This window comes from Gallinula chloropus, assembly GCF_964237585.1.
Source record: "Gallinula chloropus genome assembly, chromosome: 2".
In the NCBI taxonomy this organism is placed as follows: Eukaryota; Metazoa; Chordata; class Aves; order Gruiformes; family Rallidae; genus Gallinula; species Gallinula chloropus.
Genome location: NC_140086.1, coordinates 106756137 through 106776188, shown reverse-complemented (window position 1 = coordinate 106776188; position 20052 = coordinate 106756137). Strand labels below are relative to the sequence as shown.

Sequence of the window (20052 nt, the reverse complement as noted above, 5' to 3'; positions counted from 1 at the left end):
GGGATCTGCTGCAGAAAATTGGAGGCAGTTACACCTAAGTGCAAATCCAATGTTGGTACAGTGAAATCCAGATTGTGGATTCAGTATGAGTCGCCAAAGGTGTCACTGGGACTGAGCAAAGCCTTGTGGGTGGTATCTTCACTGTATAATGTTTCTGCATACATGGCCAGGTAAAGTGTAAAACACAGTTTGACTACACAGAAAAGCTGTGATTTTCCAGCTGCAGCTTTTGAATATCTGGTGATGGCTGCAGTATGAAAGCCCAAGATAACTTCAGTTTCTTCAGGAATGGGTTATGTTGTGAAAAAAAAGTCTAGATTTTTTAAAAAATACATTATTCTTCTGGAAATGCATTTTAATTGGAAATTCTGCATCTAGAAGACTGTCTAAGAGTCACCAATCTTGTACATTAGTGCTCATCTGAGTCCTCAAATATTTTCAGTCTATACTGTGCTAATAAATCTGTAGACATATGAGAGACTACAGAAAATCCTGACTCTTTAAGCAGTGTTTGCACTTTATTTATCCAGACGTTCTTGGAAATTTCTGGTGTTGCAGGGCTGAAATTTGCCATTAATGAAGTAAGAGACATCTTTCAAAACTGTCTAAGCCATCAGACAGAATTTGTGATGAGCCTGTTAACTGGTAACTCTGAACAATGTGGAATACATTAAATAGAAGGGAGGGAATTTTTTTTATTGTTATTCCTTGTTTACAATCCAGGGAGGTAGTGAGTCTGAGGGAGAAATCTAGGAAGCCAATTTGAAATCCCAGGGTTCTCTTGAAGTACATGTGGGAATGTCCCAGCCTTTGACTGCAATGGAGCTCTCTGCTTGACACTACTAACTATGCAATTTTTTTTGTCATTGAGGAGTAACACAGTAAGTTTAAGAAACTGGAATTCCTCACAAGCTTATCTGATTATTCATATGAGTAGTGTGGTATGGGACAGTAGTGGTATGTAGAGGACATTTTGAATGGGGAGCAGAATAATACAGAGGGAGAGTAGCAAGTGCATTAGGAGTGTAATTGTTTCGCTGGAGTGTTTGGAATGAAGAACTCACTAATGAAATATTCAGCTGAAAGACTAAATCTGTCTTCATAAAATATAATTTAAAGCCTTTTAATATTTACTTCTGCTTGTATCATCCCTGTGGCATGATGGATATTGCAAATAAATTTTATTTCTAATTATATTTCTTCTTCAGCTCCAAATCAAGAGCCTTATTCTTCCTGTCACCAGTGTATTAATTTACCTACCTTTCAGCAATTGTTTTACTTTAAAAGAACTTGACTTGCACTTAACTTGGTACTAGTGGACATATTCTGTTCATTTCAACTTCCTTGATCCACATTATTGAGGGCTGATCACTGTGATCTATCCATATTCAGGGATGCAAATATCAGTAAGAATAAAACATGGGAATTAATCATCATCATTAGCTGTCTTTCTATAAAAACTATTCTCAAGCTCTGGAAATGGCTCTGCTACCTTATAAATGGATACAAAGATATTTCTCAAGGTCAGCATTAGCACGTGCCTTCATTCTTTACCATGTATGTCATGCATTAAACCCCCACAAGATCTGTTGACGTTAAGAAAATTCATCATCTGTGTATGTAAAATCATTGTTGGATCTGGATGCAAATAGGCACTGAAAAGTATGTTACTGTCTGAACCCCCTTCAATGGTGTTTCCTACAGAGTTTTCAGATCTTGCTTGGACATGGCAGCAATAATGTAAATCCAGATTTATATTTAGGTCACTGGGATGGTGTGAGAGTATGAATGCGTCAGCTGGTTCTGCGTAGCTTTGATTCTGATTTGTGTCTCTGTGAGCGTGAATCTGCAGGAGGCAGCTGTGTGAAATCTTTGTGAGAGGAGAATCCTAATGGCTTCCTTCTGACCGGAGTCAAAACTGATGATACGCTGCTTAGCCCAAGAAGACTTAGTAATTTAATGAAATACGTCAAGGGCAAGTGTAGGGTCTTCATCTGGCTAAGAACAACCCCAGCTACCAGTATAGGTTGGGGACCAGGAAAGGAACCTGGGGGTCCTGGAGGATAGCAAGATGACCATGAGCCAACAAAGTGCCCTTGTGGCTAAGAAGGTCAATGGTATCCTGGGGTGTGTTAGAAGGGGTGGGGTTAGTAGGTCAAGAGAGGCCCTTCTCCCCCTCTACTCTGACCTGGTGAGACTGCACCTGGAATAGTGTGTCCAGTTCTGGGCCCCTCAGTTCAAGAAGGACAGGGAACTCCTTGAAAGAGTCCAGTGCAGGGCCACCAAGATGATGAAGGGAGTGGAACACCTTCCTTATGAGGACAGGCTGAGGGAGCTGGCCCTCTTGGGGAAGAGGGAAGCTTGGAGAAGAGCAGACTGAGGGGTGACCTTATTCATGTTTATAAATATGTAAAGGGCAAGAGTGAGGAGGATGGAACCAGGCTCTTCCCAGTAATGGCCAGCAAGAGACAAGGGGCAACAGGTGCAAGATGGAGCATAGGAAGTTCCATGTGAATATAAGGAGGGACTTTATCACTGTGAGAGTGACAGAGCACTGGAACAGGCTGCACAGAGAGGTTGTGGAGTCTCCTTCTCTGGAGACATTCCAAAGCCATCTGGATGCGTTCCTATGTGATTTAGTCTGGGTGATCCTGCTCTGGCAGGGAGGGTTGGACTAGATGACCTTTCGAGGTCCCTTCTAACTCCTAACCTCCTCTAATTCAAATACACCTTGCTCAGTGCATCCATACTCCCAGCTTGGGTGCTGGTAATTACTCTGGAAGCCATCAATATGTTTCTTGTGTGAGAAAGAAACTGTCAGACATGGTTCCACCTGATATTGTGGAAACAAATGTCCATGCAGATTCTGATTTGTTTCAGAGTTGTACCACAAGGCAAAATATTAATAACAAAAGAAGGTGCAGATCATTAACCTATATTTTTACTTTCCACTTAGGAGCAGTTCAATCTTTACTTGTGTGTGTGTATGCTCTACCCCACAGAGACTTTTTTACAATATAGGTGTCAACAGTATAATAATGGGGAATTCATTAAATGGGGAATTGTTGTAAGTTACAGAGACCTCATTCAGTTAAGAGTTAATTCCATTCTTCTGCTTTCCTTGTGAGTGTCACGAAGTGGCGGTTACCCAAGGTTTTTAGCAGGCTAAACACTTATGGTAATGCAACTTTTGTCTGTTTTAAGGCAGCTTTCAATATACATGGGGATTAATGTTCTCCTCTTTGTTTGGATTATCTTCTTTGGTAACCTGTTGCAAAGATGTAGAAGAAAATAACACTTCAGTTGTAGTTTGAATAGTACTTTAATTATTTTTTGTTTGCAGGGCCAGATTAGCAAAATACTCCACTCACATTGATTTCACTTGAAGCTGACTGAACTAAGCATTCTGAAAATTAGATCATGATTCAGTAGGGCAAGCAATTCAGGGCTTAACTCCAGACCTTGATAACCCAGAGCATAATTCTGTTGTGAAGATTGTTTGTGGCAGCAGGAAAGCTAGAAAATCCTTTCTTCCATCTCAATATTCACTTACTACAGAAGTTGTCTTCCAGTTCAATACTGACCTTTCAGTAAGGTGAACAGCAGTCTCAGTTTTTCTACTATTATGCACCACAGCAGAGATGTGCTTTTTTTTTTTTTGATTGATGATACTCTCATAGCATCATATCTGCTTGAAAAAAAATTATTCAGTGACCTGTGTCACCAGCTCCAAGTCTGTGCTGAATTTAGCCAGCCAAGGAGCAAGCAAGGCCAGGTTAGCTAATACATCTGCTTTTCACATTTCCCTTTTTAAGGTGGGGCAGGGATGAGCAAGAGATGGAGAGATCTCAAGACGTATCTGAAAATACAGGAAATGCTGTCCCAAAATCTCTCCTGGCTGCCAGTTCAGTTGTACTTAGATGCAGTTGTTTAAAGTTTTTCGAAGTTGGAAGTGGGCAGGAAACATAAGCTGTCCACTTACATGTAGATAAATAGTCATTTCTAGGACAGAGTTAATGACATTTCTGTAGGTGTATTATCCTGACCATAGCGAGCCTTGTTTAGGGTGTTTGGATGCTGCTGTGACATGAGTAAATTAGAATCCTGCAGTGCCCAAACCTGATTCTGCAGCATTACAGGGTACCTGTAGGGTGCTTTCACCTGGCCTGCCTTGAGGCCAAACTCTTTGTATTTTGCAGGCTTGTGCCTTGGAGTCCAAGGACCGTTTCAGTCCCGTGAAAAAGTCAGAGACTTACACAGAGGTTGAGAAGCTACTAGCAGCTGTGTGTTCCTGTGGCTTGGCCACCAGCTTCATGTTCTGTGCTCTTCCTTTATTGCAGCTATTCAGCTTTGTCTCCCTGCCCACGGATGTTCTGGAAATAGAAGTTAAAGACAAATTTGCAAAGAGCCGACCGATTATCAAGCGTTTCCTGGGAAAACTCTCTATGCCAGTTCAACGCCTCTTGGAAAGACATGCCATAGGGTAAATTTGCTGCTTATGCTACTTCCCATTGTTTGACAAGTGTGTTGCTGTTTTGAAGTCCCTGGTGATATATCATTATAATTGATATAATGATGTTGAGGGGGAATTATTAAACTAACAGTTGTCTGATGAATTATGTTGGTCTTAATTAGAATTTATAGGACTATTGGCCCGACAAAGAATTCCCTCTATAACCCTATCCCTTGCATTTTGTAAAGTGAGAGCTGTCATTGAAGAGATAAAATCGTTCTGTGTATCATGGCTGTGAATCTGGAGAGTGCAATATTTTCAATTTGGATATTATTTTAATGTTATCAACAGGCGGTTTTCATGTTTCAGGGAATTACGTATGGGCTAAAATCATGCCAGATCTGTTCCTTCTCCCTTTAACTTCCAGACAGTGGAAATGAAATTTTTAAAAAGTACACGTGGCATGTTGTAACTAAATCTTTCTGCCCCTACCCTGCTGCCAAGGAATAACCAGTTCACTTGAGCTCACCAGCTCTGCCCTGCATCCCCTTTGCATGAAAGCCCTGGGAAGGTGTATGCTGCCAAAGTGACACAAACCAATTTTAGAAAGATGGATAGTATCAAGACAAAGCCAAATAGTTGGCTCTAAACTTTAAGGTTCAGACCTTGAGGAGCAGGGCGAGGAAGAGTCATCTGCTGAGGAGAGCATAGGCAATGTAGTTCCCAAGAAGGCATTTCTGAAAATTGGATCTCAATTCAGAAGAACAGCAGGAAACTGAGCTTGTTTTTGAACAGCTGGTTCAGAAACTGTCTGCAATATTGACAGCCGAATCTACCACAAGAGAATAAGCTACCTCCCTGTTTCTCAAAGGGGGAAGATAGGCTAGCTTTTTTAGAAACCAGATGGAAAAGAACAGCTTGGGGAAGGTGCAGCCCTGTAACTGATAGCACTGTCTTCCCTCTGTATGAGAAGATTTCTCATCATCTTCTGATTACCTCTTCCTATCTTACTTCCTTATTGTAAACACTGTCTATCTGAGGATATATTTTGCCAAGAGCAGTGCCTCAAACCTGCATCTAGATCTGGCTTAGTTTTAATACCATAGTGGATTTTAAATCTCAGGCAAGCTCAATGAGATGACAGGTGTATGCACACAAGTTCAGAAAGATCATACACAAATCTTGAGATCGTCTCATTTATATGAGTTTCTGATGCATGTGAAACCATCCTAGCAAATATGTTGGGCCCAACTGGAAGTCAACTATGTTTCTTCAAGATATGTATAAATATTACTATTTAGTGAACCATTTACACTCAAAAAATGCTTTGCAAACATTGATTCAGCCTCATTTTGGGCAGCTGGGAAGTTAATCTCTTCTATAGTTTCATTCTGTTCTGAGGGGTGGATGAAGTGTGGCAAAGGGAGGGACCTGCACAAGGACAGAATGGAGTCATTGATCAACCTTGTCAGGAAGGTGTTCTCCTGATATTTCAGCTTCATAGAGGTAAGAGGGGTGGAAATAGATGAAGAGCAGTCATTCAGCCAGCTTGAAAAGAGAAGGTGGTGAGCGGGGATTGGCCTCTAGAGGATTGTGAAAGAAAGGACAGGAAAGCTGAATTTTATACAGATGGTAAAGGGAAGGACATACAGAAATGTGAGGTTCTGCAGAAGGGTAGATATGGTCAGATCAGCAGGGAAGTGAAGTCTTGTTATAGTAGTTGAAGTGGGAGTTGTTTGCTTCCCATGTCAATATTTCCATACCCATACTGCAGCAGTTCCATTCCCACCGTTCTCTCTCTATATATACATACGTGCTTGTGTATCCCAGAAGCCTGTCTTATTCACTGACTCAGCTGTTCCATCGTAATTGAAGACATTGTCCTCTCCTTCTCTGCCATTTGTTCTCTTGTATGCAAGTCAACATGCCCTCATGGCTGAGTTGAATAGCCTTTGAAATCCATTATGTATTTTTGTAGGACACAGCAGCTTTATCTATGCGTAGTAGACATTGGGTAGGTTATAGTCTATTGTGACAATATTTGTTTTCTTTCAGGGACAGAGTTGTAAGCTACACTCTGGGTCGCAGGCTTCCTACAGATCATGTCAGTGGCCAGCTGCAGTTCCGATTTGAGATAACTTCTTCCATCCACCCAGGTAATTCTCAGTTTTAACCCATTGTTCATCTAGATCTTGGGGTTTCTGCATTGCATTTTCCTCCTCAGAAATCTGAATTAATTCATGGCTGCTCTGGGACTTTAGGTATAGTCATGAGCAAAGGAAAGTGCATAAAGTCCTGCGTCACAGGATGCATCATGAGTCACATCATCTTCCCTGTTTCCCCTTAGCTTAGAGCTACTGGTGTCTTGTATTCCTCTGCCATGTCGCTGGGAGAGAAGAGGGTGGAGAGTGAAAGTCTCATCTGCTTCTCTATCACCTGTCCTGGCGAAGCAGTAGATGGGCTGTTAGTTGTAGTTAATCTGCATTTGACCACTTTGTAAGTAAAAATGGAAAACGTAATAGTAGAGATAATTAAAAACGTCATCATTTTGACTATTTTTAATGGAAGAAGTAGAACAACAAATAATTCAATGTTCCCCTCCTTTCCTCACCTGTGGCTTGGCTTCAGTTCATGTTCTCTCGTAGTTACTAGGAAGTCACTGTCATGATGATGTGAATTTGAACCTTGCTTTCTTGTCAGAGTCCCAACAGCATGGCTCAAGGATATTTTGCCTCTCCATGGTAGTGCTCTGTCCAGTACACTTTGTCAAGCAAACAACAGCTGCATTACTGGCTGGAAACCATCACTGCACCTTGCTGGAAAACCCTGACTTCTGTGTTTTGATTGTTTGGATGGTACTAAAGAGCCCAGGTTGTCTGGCATCTAGGAGGTGGTGATATAGATGAGGATCACATCAAAAGATGATTTGGGGAATGTTTCCACCTTTCAACAGTGTGAAAAATATTTTTTTAAGTTCTCTGTTGTGGGGTCCTGTCAACTTCAGCATGACAGGAAGATGGTCATTAAAGCTTCAGGGAAGACTTCCTTGTCATTCCCATGATATTCCTCCAATGTGAATTTGGCTCAAAGAGGAGTTTCGGGAAAGTGTTACCTTCAGGATATGTTGCAAGGAGGCAGGGTGCTGCATACCAATTACCACCATGAATAAACCCCATAATGGTTAAATCCACTGTTCAAAGACTGCCAAGCGAAAAAACAAAGCAGCATTTCTTGATAGTTGCTCTGTTGCCCACTCAATTCACACTGTAATTTATGCCTTTAATTTTCTCAGATTGCTGTGGATGCCCGCACCCCCACAGCCAAGCTTCTGGTTCAGTCAACATTTCTTCTTAAAGGAGTAAGTAATTTCTTTTCCTGTCTCATACAGATGATGAAGAGGTCTCCATTAGTGCAGATCCTGAGCCAGCTGACCTCCAGGAAAGCCCTGTGAACAACCCCACAGAGGAAAGCCTCGGTGAGCCTCCATGCATCAACACAGTGACCTCAGAAAGTACAGCTCCAGAACAGCTAAATGGATACAGTGTGAACAGTGTGGATAGCCCAGGGGCTGTCAAACCACCTGGGGAAGTCAACCAGAACAGCTTAAATGAAGAGCTAGCAGGAGATGGGGAGGTTGATGCGGTGCCAGTTCCTGAGCCCTTGGAATCCATCCCAGGAGAAGTGCTGCCTTCTTTGAGCGCTACGGACCTCACGGAGCAGCCGGCTCTGCTGGCTTGCATGTCTCCTCCCGAGACTGAAGTTAGGGAAAGTAACGAAGTCGATTCTGGTACTCAGGGAGATGGTGGAGTCCTGACCAGCGTAGACACGTTAGATGCTGGTGAGGTGAGTGCAGATGCCCATGCTGGAAAGGACCTAGAGAAGAGTCAGGATGAAGAAGGGGCTTCAGCCCAGGAGGAGGAAGACAGCAAGCTACAGCTGAGGACCACAGCAAAGAGGAAAAACAGGCCATGCTCCCTGCCTGTGTCTGAACTTGAGACAGTCATCGCTTCAGCTTGTGGTGAGCCAGAGACCCCTCGCACGCACTACATTCGGATACACAACCTGCTCCACAGCCTGCCCTCGGCACAGATGAGCAGTGATGGGGAAGAAGAGCAAGATGGTGGCAACGGTGGAGAGAACGATGAGGAGTCTACGGTCAAGGAGGCGTTGGAGAAGGAGGTGGTCAGTGAGAGTGAGACGGTAGCAGCAGAGCCTCCTCTTGAAAATGAGGCTGAAGAGAACTTCAGCCAGAGCATGGTGCCTCCTGGGACCTTGGATGAGCAACTCTCCGACTTAAATGATGGGCTGTTGGATGGGGAACACCCCAGGACAGGAAGCGAGAGCGAGTCAAGCTCCAGGCCCAATGGTGACATCGAATGTGAGGCCTGTGACACCTCTTGCTACAGCCCCTCTTGCTACAGCACTTCATGCTACAGTACCTCCTGCTACAGCACTTCTTGCTACAGCACCTCCTGTTACGACAGTAACAATCGCTTCTCCAGCCATACTCGTTTCTCCTCTGTCGACAGCGCAAAGATTTCTGAGAGCACGGTCTTTTCCTCACAAGATGATGATGAGGAGGAGAACAGTGCTTTTGAGTCAGTGCCAGATTCAGTGCAGAGCCCCGAGCTGGACAGGGAGCAAGTGGATGGCTCCTCCCAGTGGCCAGATGAACTAGTAGCTCATGGTGGGAATCCACAAAGAGCCACAGAGAGTCTAGACACCCCAATAGCAGGTCCAAGCAGCAGAAGAGAAGGTTAGATCCTGAGAATCGATGCGCTGAGCAGCCCTGATTATCTGGATGTCACAGAAGGCATAAGATAATCAAGGTTTCAGATAGCTCACAGTTTGTTTCGTACAAATTTGGGCCAGATATCAGGGAGGGTTGGATAATTGAGTCTGTCCTTAAAAATCCCAAATAAATCAGATGGGGATCTGTAGATATGGATTTCTGTAGATATATGTGCATCACTAGAACATCAAGATTAGCTAATATAGGTTTGTGGCAGATCAGCATTATCACATCCACCAACCTCATTCCTTATTTCCTGGGATTGTTCCATTTCATGATGTGCTGCCATGTCTCTGATAGTCAGTGAGAGGACCGGCTTGGGCTTGTCAAGGGGCAGGTATGCTGATCTATGTCATATAAAGATTTGGGCTGGCATCTATATATGACTGGTAGCCATGCACAGTCATAAGGAGAAATGCAGTTTTCTAGCCCTCTTTGTTCCAGTTCCCCACATATCAAACATATCTACCTCAGATTTCACAGACCATAGAGCAACTCAACAGAGATTTTTTTTTTTAAGATGCCTTTAAAATTGAACTGTATTGAAAAAATTCTCATCTCCTTATCCTTCTCTAGAGATAAAACATACTTAAGAAAGTACTTTTTGTCTTTCTAATTTAGATCCTGTTTTTCCCAACCCTTCCAAACCATTACATTAATTTCATCCCTTTGGTAACTCATTTAATGTTACATGGAGTTGCACGAAGGGTGGGTTTGGTCACTCGCTTTTTCTTCAGCTAGTGCATAATTTTCCTCCAGCTGAAGAAGTAAAAGTCTCAGCAGCTGCTAATGGGTATGCAGCAAGGTCAGGAGGTAGCCTTTGCATTGTCACATCCCGAGTCATGTGTCTTATAAGTGACACCAAATTAAAATGGCACCAAAAAGGTAACATATGTGAGGATCACTGGGAAAACCGTAACAAAAGCATCCATCCGTCTACCTTTTTCCTTCTCCATTCCCAATTTACCCCCACCTTCCACTGCCACAGACACTGCCCCAGCAGAAAGGTGCAAGGGTGGCCTTACATGCTGAACTATGTAAAAAGCAATTACTCACTCTGCAAAGCAGAATCTAGCCCAAAGAATTAAATTCTCAGAAGTACACAGAGGTATAGAAACCCACAGTTTCCTTCCTTGCAGGTGAGGGTCTTTGGACAGCGTTTATATGCAAGTATACCTGAAGGGGCACGTGTATGTGTGTGAGTGAGTGACCATGCTTACAGATTGGATGGTTATTTTGGACCGTGTGTACTTCTGAGAGGGGATGTGGGGGGAGAGGGTGTCTTCGTACACGGATTCAGTACAGCTCCAAGATTGTGCCCCTTGAGCCTGTGAAAAGGGCACTGCAGTGTTTCCGGTGGCTTTGATTTGATGAGCTGAAAGAGTGTCTCCGAAGGGCGGCCCTGCTCTTAGCGCTCTTTTGGTATCACCGGGGATACTTCAGTAAACAGGCACCTTGCTTCATGACTTGGCAGCTGCTATAAAATACAGTAGATGTGGTCACCTCCATCCTCTCCAGGTGACCGATACTACCATGCTTCTGCTGGCTTGACGTAACTATCTTGACTAGGGGAGAGTCAATTATGGTGAGGTAAGTAAAGAAACAGAGATGGATGATCTGGTAGTTGGTGCTACAACAGCTGTAGTAACAGCACAGTTTTTAAGGCTGTGAGAGATGGACTTCTAGCACTGAGCAGTAACTTGTATAACTGCTGCGTGTTTTGAACAGACATGTGCCATGAGCATCTACACACAAGTAGTTTAATGAAGACATTAAACAGGCCATACGGTATCATCAGAGCACCTAGAAGAGGGACTATTTTAGTCTAAGCGATTTTTCTCACTTCTGAATGGTGTGAAATTTTTTTGCAGTTTTATGCAAAGTTGGCTTCTGCCTTCTAGCTGCTGGTGGGTTAAAGAAAAAACATTTTTTTATTTTTTTTTATTTTAATGCATTTGATAGCTATATGTTTGGGGTTTTTTACAAAATGTTCATTCTTAAGCTATTAAGATTCTGACATTAAAGATAGCCAAACCATCCAGCACACAGTGAGTTTGGCTTAGCTGAGGGGTCTGGTTTTTAATTTTGAAGTATTTTTGTATAATTTTCTGGTGGTTTTGGAAACACTAAGTATAGTTTTTTTTCCCTAAGCTGCATCTTTCTGATGCATGTAAATGTCACGTTTGTGCAACTTAGATTCCAATACTGTATTAACAGGCTGGAGGTTATAGTGAAAAGTTATTACAATGCCAGATGAAAATGTGTCTGTGAGTAGGATAAGTAGTCCTGCTTTCTAAGTTTTAAGGACATACCAAGAAGGAATCTGAATTCTGGAACCTATGAAGCTTTAACATGCGGGTTTCTTATTCTCACAATTAAGTCTAAGATGAGGAATGCTTTTTCATCCTACTCTTAGTTCCTTAAAGGATTCTATAAACATTGACTGGATCTCGTTACTTCTTCCTTTCAATAGAACATGAGTTTGGACATTTGCTTAGGTTCATTTATTTCATGTTTAGATATATAGACATATATACAATGTTAGTGTTTAAAAACTTCTTCTGCGCTGTCTACTGTGTGTCTGTTTTTCCTCTTCTTCTTTCCCTCTTCTGTATCTCAGGTCTTCCTTCTTTATCTTGGATCTTGACTATGTCTTGCTATCTTTTGTTCTCTTCTACCACCTGTCTCCTACCTGTTTCTGGTCCTTCTCTCATTCTCCTGCCTTCCACTCAAGATGGACTCTTTGAATTTTAAGAAATACCTGTAGAAGGGGATGGTGTCCTGCTTTGCAGGGACAGCAAAATCCTGCCATTCCAATCCACTTATACAGCCATAGATCTTTTGGAAAAGCAGAGAAAGCTCTGAGGCAGCTTTTAGCTTTGTTATTCCACTGATGGGATGAATTGAAATTTGGAACCAGGATTTTGCATGTTCCTGCTGATTTCTGCAGAAGCTTGAGTTCAGTTGCACATGCACAGTATTTCTCAGAGATCAAGCCTGATTCTTCTCTCGCTTACACTTGTGTGTCTATGAGTCCAGAATCTGGCCCATAATAGTTTAATATTGACTCAAACCTGAGATCAGAACCTTGACTGAACTATTTTCATGATTCTTTGGTGTATGAGTTTTTTATTAAAATAGTGCCTGACAATAGGAATAACCAGAGCTGCTAGTATGCCAGGCTAACCTATGTAAAAAATGATCATTTGTTTTACAGTAGCACATTTTTTGAACCACATTGTGAAAGCAGTGAATGACTGTCAATGTCTTGAATATCTTGTCCATAGGTGATTGTCCTTTACTCCATAATTCTCAGCCAGTCAGCCAGCTTCCTTCTCTGAGGCCTGACCATCATCACTACCCAACTATCGATGAGCCTCTACCACCAAGTAAGCTTTAGTTTTTTAATTTATTGCATTTTTCAGCTTTTCCTGTTAACCTAAACAGTGTAGAGGTCAGTATGTCTTTCTAAATAACCCCGTCTGTTCTGTATTTACATTCTCCAGTACCCAAGCAATATGCCCTTTTGTTTCGCTTATTTGATCCTGACTTCAAGTGTTGTCATGTTATTTTGGACAAGCTCCATATCCGCCCTCTGCCTTGGTCTGTCTTCTTCCTTAGCTACCATGCAATGAAAATAATATTTCCCTGTTTCCAGTCGATGTGTTTAGACTGGAATGAGTGGGTATCTGTCTGCTAGGTGTTCTGGCAGCCTCACTATAAAGCTTTTTGGGTGGTGTATTGGCAAAATACTATGTTTTTTTCCATAACGTTTGTCTCCAGGTTTTCCACAACCAACTTCAAAGATGGCTTGGCATGGCAGTCCCTGTGGTCTGTCAGCTCTGCTTGCACATCCAGCAGGAACCCTTTCACAGTCAGGATGCTTCTGGGACAGACAAATCTGAGCAAAACCAGCAGCCTCTGGGGAAAGGCAGCTCGTGTAGAGTGGTCTTGTACCGTCTTTGGATTTGATAATCAGTGAATTTTGGGTTCATTATGGACTGTAACGGTGTCCGCGGTTGGATAAAAATGAGAGGGTCTTAAGTAGTGTGATCTGTCAGCAGGCTGGTAATTCGGGATTCTTACCGCCAACCCGACTGTCAGGGATGTTTGTACTTCTCTAGCCTTCCCCTTGGGTGTTCCTGGAGGATTACCCCGCTTCTTGCATTGGCGTTAAGTGCCCAGCAGAGCGCACTCTACGCCCTGCGACGTGCTGCTGATCACCTTTCAACTCTCAGCACATGATTTAGCAGCCTAAAATGTGCGGTGCCTCAGAAAAACAACCAGGCGTACAAACAAAGCGCTCTATTTTCTTCAGAGCCCAAGACGGGAACACACTTATTTGGCCTATGGTGCCCTTGACAAATAATTCATCATTTACCAACCATGCTGTCAGTATTCTTTAAGCCGAAAATAGCCCTGATGCTGGCGTCAGCTGCACGGTAGCATGAATGATTCAAATGCCTTTAGCCCAATGAAGTCTTATTAAAATCCCGCTGTGGCTTGCCAGTGAATGATGAAATGGGAATGGTTACGTCTGTGACAGGCAAATATTTCTCTTCCTCCCACTCTTACCTCAACGCTTTGCAAATAGGGCTGATTCCCCATTAGATGGCTTAATGATAGGACACTGACATCAGCTCAAGTAAAAAAACATACTGTCAATCTGTTCCATATTCTTCCATCACCAATTTAATAGTTTTTCCTTCTTTCTTCTAGCTGTCCTCACAAGGCTAGTATTTCTACCATTAGCTTTCACAAGGGCTTTCACAACAGTGTTTCAGGATGTGAAATGCAAGGAATGGTGATAGAGTACAGAAGTTATACATACCCCTTTGTCAGGTTTTACTTGAGAGTTTGCATATAACATGATTTTTACAATGAAGGCCGACCCTGTGGACTTAAATATTTTTATCTGAGTAAGAATAGATGACTAAGTTAATTTGGGGGGCAAAAAAGTTCAGCAGGGTAGTTTCACCTAGGAAGCCTAAACTAAAAACTCTGCATCGAATTTTAAGGTAATTTCAAAATAAAAACTGTAGCCTCAATCTAGAAATGTTTCTTCAGGCAATCAGTATCATTATCTCTGCCTTTAGTGCCTCTTAATCCTAGATAAATAATTCTTCAGTCATGTGAAAGGAAGAAACTATATTTTCACCCTTAGATGATCAAACTGGCTTACTTCTCACATGCAACATTAGCTTCCATCCATAAGTAGAGATAAAGATAATTTGCCAGTGCTGCAAGTTCAGTGTTGACTCGTTTTACTTCCATCATGGAGAATCTTCTGGTCAATCTTGTTTCTCTTTTGATTAGCTTTCTGAATAACTTTGTTTCATCATAACCCCATGACAATTGGTCCCAGGGAGAAAATTTAATTTGAGGCAGTTTTATTTAGGAAGGTAAGATAGAATGCATTATTTATGTAGGAATGTCAAAATGACCGGTTTGAGATTGACAGAAGATCTGCAGAGGTTGTATGGCCTCATGACAGTGTTAACAGCCACCCTTATAACACATGCCTTTGCTAGTACTGCTGGAAACCCTACAGAACTGAAGACAAGAAAACTACATGTGCCCAGTTCAGAGCAGCTCTTTGCCAGAGGTGTGGCTGAGCTTGGAAAGGGAAAGAGAGCATGTTTACTTTGCCCTACCAGGATTGTGGTCCTGCCAGAAAAAGTTGCGTCTTCTTGTGTAACAAATCAGAGCAGTTTCAGAGGCTGCTGTGAAATACAACTCTGTTGATGGAGGGGATCACTGGAGAACAGAACCAGTACTATTCCATCCCCAGCCTGTGCCCCAGCATGCTCTTACTCTGAAGTTTAGATGGAGGTTAGTCTCTAGTCACAGTCTTATTTTGCCTGAAAAACTCACAAAAGACCCTGAGGAGATTTGGCTGCCTCCTAGATCACCTATAGTCCTGAAATAGCACGAATGGACTTGAGCTCAGCTCAGAAGCAGAGTTCTGTCTGTCAGTTTGCCTGTCGGCCTGTTCATCTCTCTGTGCAGGTATCCATCCATCTGTCCACAAATCTGGTATCATAAGCAGCTTCAGTGACTTGTGTCACTTACGGGTTGTCTTGTGGGGAGGCAGAACGTGCACCTGCCCCCTGTGTGCAACAACAAAAGTATCAGCACCTGCCACCCTCTGACAGCCTTCCCAAGTGGCCAAACGAAGAGTTATTCATCTGATTAGAAATGCTGTTGCAAGGAGCAGTACTACTGCAGCTCTCTCAAAAGACACGTGACACACAGTTCCTAATATTTCAGCATGCCAGTCCAAGTGTCAGACATGGTTTCAGGTGTATATATCTATAAAGCAACGACTAAAGCAGTGCTCACAGATAGTAGTTCATCTGATATATACATACTGCTGCTGAATGTCTGATACATCCAACAGAGATAGCCTTCCAGAGGTTGTAATCCTGTCTGCATGATCCTCACCCAATGTTTTCACTGTGACCAAGCTCTGGACAGACTTCATTGCTCCATTAGGTTTCTATTATGCTTAGGAGCTTAGGAACTCCAAGTTGCATTTAATTAAAGAGATATTGCAACATAGCCTCTAGAGCCAGTACTGCACAGGACTGGGTTATGTTAAGTCGTTGTTTCACTGCCTAATTGGGTAGCATTACTCTTGCTAAATGTCCATCAGCAGGCTTAGACCAATATGACCAGTAGTAAGCTGTCTAGAGTGTGGATCTACAGCATTGCTTACAAGGTTCTGATTTCCCATTGACCTTTATTATTCTCAACTTTTTACATGTATAGCAGAACAGTGTGGAGTGAGGGCTAGCATTTGTCCTTCACCAGACAACAGTAAGGAAAATTAAGATCTTAGTGATGTTAAGATACGTTGTGTCGCCTTTGATCTGGCCAAGATTATTTCCTTGAGCATACTGCAGATAATGCATAACTCCAGAAGGGCTGTTCCCCACCCATGGTGGTACACCTGCCACCAGTCACAGCGTGCTCAGCAAGGCTCTGGGCTTTGGTCTGCCTTACATGTCAGTTTGATTTCCTTCGATGTGCATCTGTTGGGCTTGATGTGCTGTTTTTCACTGCCTTGTGTTTTGGACATTGATATCACAAAGCTGTGATCTTGAAACAGTTACAACATCCTTGGGAAACTTCACCTGGTGGGAGGAAGAGAGAGTCCTTTCCTTAAAATTATATAGTGGTGTTCACAATGAGAGACACTGTGTGTGTACCTGTGGTGTGACTATAGATTTTCCATCTATAAGGACTGAGGTTCTTGCAGTCAGCTTTGAAAGAAATAATGTGTGTGCATATGGCTCATGTTGTTTTGGAGTCTTACAGAAAATTCCTCCAAGGAATCCCAATGCCAATCTTTTAAGGTTTGTCAAGGGCAGCCAGCCATAGACTTAAGACAGCCTACATTTGGATGGAACCAGCCTAAGTATGGGAACAGAGTATAGCCAGGACTAGAATTCAGAGGATGGGAACTGGTAATGAAGGAGAGGTTTCCAGGCACAGCAGGAAGAGGTACAACTTCAATCCTTTCTTAGAGAGTAGGAGATGAAATACGTAAAGTATGAAACCCCGCTGATGCTGAATTTGATCATAGAAAGCCATAGAAGAAGGAATGGACTCATCAGGGAGGAGGGTATCATAGTAAGAGTATGGGAATAAGAAGAAGTGTTTGCCCCCAAAGGTAATCACCATATGTGGATTTGTGTGTGAATGTGAGTGAGGTTTGTATATAAACGCATGGAGAAAGTATGTGCATATATTTACATGGATATGTCATCAGCTGATGGATCATGTAGAAATATGAAGCTAGCAAGTCGAATTTATGTCACTACTCCATACATTCCAACCAATTTGATATGTGGCTTTGCTAGACTCACTTCTGAATTTCTCCTGCTCCAATCACTTTTTTTTAATTAACATTATCATTTTCCACAAGCCATCATATACCAAGTAACTTGTAGTTTTCAAGCATGAGACAACTTACACATTAGCCGGAAACAGTAATGATGGAAGGCTCGATATTATGCTGCAAATTTTCAATCTAGATAGCATTCATCAGAGCAATAGATTTATGATACTTCTCTGTTTAGAGAGATTTCTAAGCATGTGTCCAGCCAGGCTGTGATCAGTTTTCAGGGGAGCCTTTAATTGCTGTACGGTGTCCTTTGAAGCCACTTATAAAAAGGAGAAATGAAACGGGTGTTCTGAAACATAACAAAAAAGAAAACTTGGCATTTGCCACATTTAGTGCAGATGTAATCCTTCTCTACTAAGGGTCGGTTCTGTGTGGCTACCCCGACCTGCAATGAATCCAGCCAACTAGTCTTACCATTTTACTAACTGTAAAGTTATCCAGCCCTTTAAGAAATGTAGCCACTATGTCACTTGTTTTTCACAGTCTATGGTAAAGAACTCCATAGGCTACCTATGTGCTGTGTGTGAAGTGTTTATGTATATGCATATACTGTATATACATATAGAGAGACAAGCACATAGTATATATACACATTTGAATGTATACTTTGAATATATACACATAATATATATATTGCATGCATGTAGACTATATACTATTTCTCGTGTGTATATACCCTGTCTGTATATACGTGTGTGTGTGTGTGTATCTCCCGCATTTAGGTTTTCTGGAAGGCATCACACTGACAGCATCACCCCTTCCTTTTTTTCCAACCCTAGATTGGGAAGCTCGGATAGACAGCCACGGGAGGGTATTCTACGTTGATCATGTCAACCGCACCACTACGTGGCAGCGCCCCACAACCGCAGCAACGCCAGATGGGATCCACCGCTCTGGCTCCATCCAGCAAATGGAGCAGCTGAATCGCCGGTGAGCACTTGCACCTGTCTCCCCTCGAGATCCGTGCTCCTCATTTTCCACACTGCCCCAGTGGCTTGCTTCCTTTCCTAGAACGTTGGCTCCATAAGGATTTATCTTTCCTCCTCAGCCGAGTCCACTGTGCACATTGCTGTCCCTACTGAGCATGTCTTTTCAGTCTGCTGGTGTGCCTGCTGTGGGTGTCCAGTACCCAAACTGTGCTGGCTGTTGAGTGGAAGACGTTGCAAAACGTCTCCAACAGCAAGAAGTGTTTTTTGGAAAACCTCTTTGAAATTCCTCCCAGAAGAGAAGGGAGTGTTCTTCCAAAAGACGGGGTCGCTTTTGCTATTTAACTGTAAGAGTGTATGGCTATGTTGGCATCTAGTGCTACACTGCAGAGGTTTCTGAGCTGGCTGTTATTGAAAGAGTGTTGCCAAATCAGCGTGGCATTTCTACTCCAGCTAATTAGTCCTGTTGAAAGGCCTGTCTCCTTCCAGGGCAGAGCAGCGCTGTAATAGGACTGTACACATTTCTAGACATAGACAGATCTGCTTAGTGTAGCACTGGGCCCTGTAAATCTGTCAGTTCATTCTGAGCTGGCTGAGATATGTCTTAACATGGTGGATATTTTCCCTTTGTTTGACTAGTCCACTCATAGCCTGGTGTATCATTTCTTTCTCATGCTTGCTTTTCAGACTGAATTTAGGAGGAAAGAGAAAAAATGGCTAAAAAAATCCACCTTTTTACTTCAGAAAAGGGTCTTTTTAAAATTCCCTGCTTACTGTAATATGTGTTTTTGGAAGACAAGCAAAACTGAAATTATATGCTAATCATAGCATGCAAAATGCCACAAAAGTTGGGAGGTTTTTTTGTCTTTTTGTGTGCTAAAAGAGAGATCTGCAGCTGAGAGAAGGATACAGAGTTTCAAAGTACTCTTTTCAGAGTGCAAAATAGTTTGGGAGTTACTGTGTGTTAGGAGAACTGCGTCAGGAATGACAATGAACAGAAAGTTAATGTAACTTGTGGAGAGAAACCCAGCCACCTTAAAGTGGTTGTTTGCGATGGAACTTGACACCTTCAAGGCATTATTGAAGAATTTCTTATCTTTTGCACCAAAATTCATTCTTTTGGATGGCATTTCTTAAAATCTTACATCTTGCAGGGGTGGAAGAACCTGCTCACTGCTTTTGTTCTAGCTTTCCTCAGAATGTGGTGAGGTACTGAGTTAATATTTTTAAAAACCCTGAAGAACATGAATGCTTAATGTTGATACTGTCAAGGGATTTACATGTCTGCTTTGCGATTCAGCATGTTTCTTTAAGAGGGGTTTGGGCCATGTCAGAATTTGGACTATTTGGCTGCCACATAAGCAGGTTCTCTGCCACAGAAAGCAGAAAGCTCAGTTGTGGACATAAATCAGCTTTTCCTCCCTTTTTCATCTAAGTGCAGCACAACCAGGGAAATAATAAGTGCTTGTGAGGGTGTGTGTAGGAATTTACTATTCTGTTAGTTAACACAGGTTAATCATTATACCAGCTAACTCAGTGGAAACTGAAGGGTAGGCATTGTCTTTGTGACCTCCTTGCTTCAGATTTTATTCTTCCATGTTTTGGAATCATTGAATCACAGAATGGTTGGGTTGGAAGGGACCCTAAAGATCCTCTAGTCCAACCCCCCTGCTATAGGAGACCTTGCACTGGACCAAGTTGTCCAAAGCCCCATCCAACCTGGCCTTGAACACTGACAGGGAAGGGGCATCCACAGCTTCTCTAGGCAACCCTTTCCAGTGCCTCACCACTCTCAGAGGGAAGAATTTTTTCCTTACATCTAATCTAAATCTACTTCCTTTTATTTTAAAGCCATTACCCCTTGTCCTATCGCAAGATGTCCTTGTAAACTGGGCAGCTTTCAAATTTTCATGTAACATGCCTTGGCTTTCTTGGTTATGCTTTGGTTACCACTGGTTTGGGTCGGGAATCG

General features: G+C 42.5%; 1 protein-coding gene across 1 annotated transcript in view; it reads left to right on the top strand.

The window, feature by feature from the left end:
* Nucleotides 1-20052, top strand: part of HECW1 (HECT, C2 and WW domain containing E3 ubiquitin protein ligase 1) — a gene marked incomplete at both ends in the record, with an annotated part of 179193 nt that overhangs the window by 93784 nt on the left and 65357 nt on the right. Inside the window, 5 exons of the mRNA XM_084260642.1 lie at nucleotides 4341-4483; nucleotides 6509-6609; nucleotides 7842-9209; nucleotides 12533-12634; nucleotides 17934-18084. Of these exons, the coding sequence (XP_084116768.1) occupies nucleotides 4341-4483; nucleotides 6509-6609; nucleotides 7842-9209; nucleotides 12533-12634; nucleotides 17934-18084 (1865 nt within the window). The remainder of the gene's footprint in view (nucleotides 1-4340; nucleotides 4484-6508; nucleotides 6610-7841; nucleotides 9210-12532; nucleotides 12635-17933; nucleotides 18085-20052) is intronic.